This window comes from Chinchilla lanigera, unplaced genomic scaffold (assembly GCF_000276665.1).
Source record: "Chinchilla lanigera isolate Chin_1 unplaced genomic scaffold, ChiLan1.0 scaffold00040, whole genome shotgun sequence".
NCBI lineage: Eukaryota > Metazoa > Chordata > Mammalia > Rodentia > Chinchillidae > Chinchilla > Chinchilla lanigera.
Window position 1 is genome coordinate 5,090,777 of NW_004955441.1, and position 6,597 is coordinate 5,097,373.

The 6,597-nt window shown below is 33.2% G+C and overlaps 1 protein-coding gene across 1 annotated transcript in view; it reads right to left on the bottom strand.

Moving 5' to 3' along the window:
* The window catches only part of Prkd3 (protein kinase D3), a gene marked incomplete at its 5' end in the record, with an annotated part of 61,713 nt that overhangs the window by 39,698 nt on the left and 15,418 nt on the right, over positions 1-6,597 (bottom strand). The window contains 1 exon segment of the mRNA XM_005390869.2: positions 112-250. Within this exon segment, the coding sequence (XP_005390926.1) occupies positions 112-250 (139 nt within the window).

A 6,597-nucleotide genomic window follows, 5' to 3' on the forward strand; every position in this document is an offset into this window, starting at 1 on the left:
CACACAGTAACACTAAAATGAAAGAGGTAAGCAACTGTATATTACCAAGACTAAGTGTAACAGAACACAGCACTTAGTACAGAAAATGAAGCTCTTTGAAAAATTACTTACCTGACAGAACAACTTCTACTAGATCTCCTTCATGTATTTCATCTGCTGAGGTAATCAGCTGCAAAATATTTTCGGAATTCATATCATGGCGAAAAAGAAGAATTTTGTCATACATGCCAAAGAATCCACACTCTGGAAACTGTGGGAAAATGGTCCTATATCAATATTCTCACAGCATTCCATTTTTTATGTTACATGCCAATGATATGAAAGAACTGTAAATACAGTGTTTTAGCTAACTATATTAATATTGTATCTAAACGTGATCCATGTACTCAAATATCCTAATTTTAAAGTTTAGACATAGAAAAGTAAATTACAAATAAATAATTATTAATTATCTTGAAACACATGTCTCTTAAAATACAGGCTTTCTAAACAGTTGGTGAAGAATACAATCTTGAACTTACTGCCACTCTTTCCTTTCCTTTTTCCTTCCCTCTGTTAGTACAGGGGACTGAAGCCAGGATCTTTGTACTGAACTACATCCCCAGGCTTTTAATTGTTATTCTTAGATGGGGTCTAATGATGTCACTATAAACTGACCCAGGCTGGGCTCAGACTTACAGTACTTCTGCCTCAGTCTCTCTACAGCTGGGATTATGGGCTTACAGTCACATTAAACTGTAAATGCATTTATTACAGGGATGGTGCCAACATGTGATTTATCTACTTCATATGATAACCCTGCTTGGTGAAGATCCATGAAAGAAATTTCCTTGACTGGTTTTATAATATGAACAACTTGATCATGTAGTTAATCATGTGTTCTCATTTATGTTGTCCAATGGAAAAAATAGCTAAATTTGTACCTCACTTTTAGCATCAGTCTATCTTCTTATGGCAGGTGTTTTAGGTATAGAAAGCAACCTAGATACTCTTATTTTCTGTGTTTAATTTTCTCATTAGAAGAATCTTTCCCATCTCTCTAAAAAGTCAACTGAAAAAGTAAAATACAAAAGTTTTATACATTAAATTTTTATTAAAATTTTAATATTAGAATTTTACAAAATTTTATTATTAAATTGGAGAAGGAAATATCTCAAATTGCAACAATTCTTCAGGATTAATAAAGGATTCCACATTCTGTTCTTAAAAAACAAAATCTAACAAATTTTGTATGAATGAAATTGATTTTTATTAGCTATATTTCTTGCATGTCTGCTAAATACAAGGTATTGGCCTTGTATTTAGTTTTTAAAAAAGAAAACAGTCCTTATCTTCCCAATCTAGTAGTAAGATGAAAATACACACCAATACAATATTATACATCGTAAGGCAAATGAAATATAAATGAAATTCTAGAGTAAGAGCAAGTAAGTGGGAAGCCCAAAGTACAGGGATACTTGAGCAGAACCTTAAAAAAGAGAAATAAAGCTGGGCACACACCTACTCCTGGCCACCCTGGAGACTGAGACATTCAAGCCCAATATGGGCAACTCAGCAAGACCCTGTCTCAAAATAAAAAATATTTAGAAGGGCTCTTGCTCCATAGTAATGTACGTGCCCAGCATGTGTGAGTTCCAGGGTTCAATTCATTCCACAGAATTAGGGGAAGACGAAGAAAGGGGAGGGAAGAAGCAGGGTTTCCATAAGCTGAAATTGAGAATTTTTTTGAAATTGAGAATATTGAGAATAAAGTTGAGTACAGCCTTGTGACTGAAGAACAAGGTGGGGAAGAGGTGAGTAGCAAAAAGGGCACAAACGCACATGGGGCTTGACTAGGTCCATACTAACAAAGCTGGAGTCAACACAGCTGGTTCAAGCTTTGCCATCTACTATCTACAACATTTCGGATTCATTTGTGCAACTTTCTCAGAGTACTTTCTTGTTTATAAAATGGGAGTATCCGAAGTACCTGCTCTATAGGGTATTTATCAAAATGAGATTTCTTGATGACAACATAATCCTGAGCCCTGTGATCAATAAACACTATTAGTTTACATTATTATGCTATATCCTAAGCAAGGAAATAACATGATTAAATATGTTTTTTTTTTTTTTTCTTTTTCTTTTCCGGTACTGGGAATTGAACTCATGACCTTGCACTTGCCAGGCAGGCACTGTGCCACTGAGCTAAATCCCCAGCCCTAAATATGTTATTTTAAAAAGATTATGCTGATAGCGCTGTGTAGAGGAACTGAGGCAGGAAAAGATCAGTGTAAGCTCCTGAAGAAAGCCTGAAGCTGTAGGTCAGGAAAGAAGTTTCAGGGTTTAGATTATAAAATGAGAAACAAAAAGAGACAGCATTTCTTCTGATAAATCATATGGATCACTAATACATAAGGCTAATATTCAAATAATTATTACTGAAGAGCTTAATAATAAAAACAATAATGACACAAAGAAAACAGCATTAAAGTAATAAATTTATGGCTTGGAATAAAACAAATATAAAATGGTCTTCCTAACAGACACATGACTGAATGAATAATAATAACAAGAAATCAGTATTAACAGAAACAAGAGCAAGTAAAAAACTTACAAGAGAACATTACAAGTATATATTTAAAATGAACATTTGTTTATCAGAGGCTGAAAGCCCTTGGTGATGATAAAAATAAAGTCACTTTCCAGGCTAGAAAATGTTTTCATAATTATATTCATCTATTAAGCTGACAGATTAGAATTCTGAGGAAAAAAGTTCTAACTAGCCTATGACAGATTTTTAACTGATAGATGTGTTTGGTAAGATACTTAGGAATTATCTGAAAGTGAGAGTCAGAACTACATAAAGTAAGAGAAAATAATGGCCATAAAAAAGGTAGAAAAGATTAAATATTGCCAATGAACATCGGGAAACACTGTGGCTAAAGCTATAAAAAATGAAGTGGAGTCATGAATATACTAAAGATAAGCACCTAAAAAATACATAGGAAAAATGCATAACCCCATATTTTAAAAAGGCCTATGTAATTACACAAAATTAACAAAAAACAAACTGCTAATTAATTGAATATACAGGGATTTACTGTTCATGATTTTTAAAAATTCAAAAATTGGGTTTTCAAGCAGGAGTGGATTCCTAAAACGTGTCAACTCTGGCCATATATCAGAACCACCTATGGAGTTTAAAACCTGAAACAAAAAATGCTCATGTTTTCTTTCCAAATGGACATGTGAATTTAAAATTTATTTTTAAAATATCATTCAGCATATTTATTATTCTATTTTTAGAACCAGTTTTAGTACAAATATTCAAATAATATAGTTACCACATTAACATTTTACTCCATTATACATTCATGACCCAATACTGATGTTACTATTAAATAAAGCACATATTTTATTTACATTTCCTTAGTTTTTACCTCATGCCCTTTCTCTGTTCCAGAATTTCATTCATGATATTACGTTACCTTTACTGTCACATACCCTTAGACCCTTTAGCTGTGAGTTTCTCAGACTTTATTGGTTTTTAATGTTCTTGTCTGTTTTGAGGAGTCCTGGGCAGGAATTTTATAGGATTCTTCACTATTGGAATTATCTGATGTTTTTTCTTATGATTAAACTATGGTTATTAGTTTTAGAGGGGCACAGCGGTATCAAGGGTACCTACTATGAACAGGGCGTCACTGATGCTGACTGAGGCAGTGCTTGTCAAATTTCTCCACTGCAATTCCTCCCCTACCCTCTTTCCATACCATAATCTTTGGAATTAAGTCACTTTGAGCAATCCCCACTTAAGGAGTGGAAAGTTATACTCCCTCTCCTTGAAGATAGCGTATCTACATAAAGTATGTGGAATTCTTCAACATGGGAGATTAGTCTACCTTGTTCTTTATTTGTTTGTTTAGTCACATATACATATCAGTATGGACTCATGAATATTTACTTTAAACTTTGGTATAAAATACAATATTTATAAATATTTTTTGAATAGGCAATTATTTTCATGATTCAAAATTCAAAAGGTAAAAAAGAGCAGAGGTCACAATCTATATCTTACTTACCTAATTATTCTCCCTGTAATCAACATTGCCAGTTTTCTTAAACCCTTCTAAAAATATTTTTTATACAATGGAGTAAAAATGCATGTATCTTTTCCCTTTTACACAAATGGTAGCACAGTATAACACTGTATGTACCTTTGTTTTAAAAAAAATTTTACTTAGGAATATACTTTGAAGATCATTCCATTAACAAAGAATATTTACTCTGTTTTTCTTTTTCTATGACTGTGTAGACTAGTCCCTCCTGATGGGATAAGATGTGATCTGCAGAACTAATGGAAAACTGCCTTGCATTCAAATCTTACCAGTTGTATAAATTAACCTTAGTTTTTCCATCTGTAGAACAGTACATACTTCATAACCATGACAATTAAACAAGTTAACCTATATGGAGTTTAGAACACTTGATGAGTTGAGTGCCATATGAATCTTAGCTATTCTTCTTTCCAGTATTTTGTTATTATAAACAATACCTGTTGAATAATTTTACATACATGTATTTTTTTCACATTTGGAGTGAATGTAAGGGACAACTTTTCTAAAAGATTTTCTGTGTCAAAGTACATGCATGTTTAAAATTTTAAGATACTGCCAAATTCTCTGTATGGTGGCTATACCAATTTATAGTTCTGCAAGCAATATATTATGAGTTTGTTTTCTCTACATCTTGTTTTATAGTTTATTACCAAATTTGTTGATCTTAAGTAAAAAAAAAAAGGTATCTCTATGTAGTTTTAATTTGTATATATTTTATTATAGGAAGTTAAGTTGAACATTTTTCATATGCTTAGGAGAATGTTATTTCCTTTTGTTAGCTACTCACATTGGTGGATTGCTGGTCCTTAAAACTCTAAATCCAAGTATTCTTCAGAATGCTTTTTTTCTCAGAATGACTTACTATGTAGGAGACCTTTAAAATGTCTTGAATAATACATCAAGAGGCATAAAGGACACTTTATATTTCAATGTATGTATGTGGAATTTTAAAAAAATGATCTGGTATTTGGGAATGGTGGTACATATCTGTGATTTTGGCACTCTAGAACACTGAGGCAGTAGAACCAGAAGTTTAAGCCAAGCCTGGGCAATTTAGTGAGACTCTGTCTCAAAATAAAAAACTAAAAAGGGCCAGGGATGCAGCTTAGTACAAAGGCTTGGGTTCAATTCCCAATAAAGACACATTTATTTAGGAATCAAACTCCCACCTCATGCTTGCCAGGCGGGTGTTGTGCCACTGAGCTAAATCCCCAGCTTCCACACTCTTAATTCACCTTTACACACCCTAGTTCAAGCTATCTCCAAAAAGCTCCTCCTATGAGGCACATGAGACTTTGAGGGGACACCTAGAAAGAAGCCATAACAATTCTCATGGAGAAAAAAGGCCAGTTTTGACAGGGAACAAACTAGAAGAGCAGCATATGTGGGAACTGTCAGTAATGGTAACCAACTCTGATTTATTACATCCCTCTAGGGCAGTGGTTCTCAACCCGGATATTGTACCCCTGAGAATATGTGTCTTTGTCTTATGCTGGTTTTGCTTTACACAACTCAGGCTGTTGGCATTTACACGACAAAACATTGTAGAATGCACAGGACAGCCACTAGAGCACAATTATCTGGCCCAAAATGTCCACAATAAAGTTGAAAAATCTTGCTCTAGAGAATAATGGAGCCAAAAAGTATAGAGGGGCTGGGAAATGTGGGACGAAGCTAACAACCTTCTAAACTAGACAGGCCCGTATTTCCTTCCCTAGTCCACTTCAGCCTTAATTAAAAGGGAAATGAACAGCAAAATCACTTGCAGAGGAGAAGTGAAAGTAGCCCTGGATTTGGCTTCTTTCCAATGCCCTAACCTCTTTTCCCATTTTCTTTTCTAAAGATGGTATCAATGACTCCTCTTGATTGTAAAATGAAGTCCTAATGATCCCATTTCATGTGAGAAAGTAACAAATTTTATTAGGTTATCAAATTCCATGGATTTCCATGGATTTTCTTCGCTTTTGCATTAAAGATGGCTTCGAGAATTTAAAAATATCTTATCGTTCTGTAATTATTGTATAGAAATTAATTTTCAGCATATTAACTTACATCTATAGTAAGTAAAAGGTCTCAATACTAAAATTCTTTCAAGCAACATCTATTTTGGCAGTTCTTTAAGGTGAATAATTTAAGCCCTTATCATTAAAATTCTGTCAGTAAAAGTTAGCTGTGATATGAAGTTCAAGATTTTTATTTAACTTGGTCAGAAACAATTTTTGCATGTTAACAAATAGCTTCGGAATTTAACATTATCCAAATAAGTAATTTATCACTAAACACTTTTAGAAAGGTACAGGTTTTATTCTAAATGCAATGGTAAACCATGGAGTTTTAACATATATTTTCAATTTTTACAGTTATTTTAGATATAATGAGTAAAGTACACTACCCTCAAAGGTTTGATATCTTTATATATATACGCACACACATATATATACATATATATACCATGTACTCAGTAATATATAGCATGTATTGTACAATATATAGAACA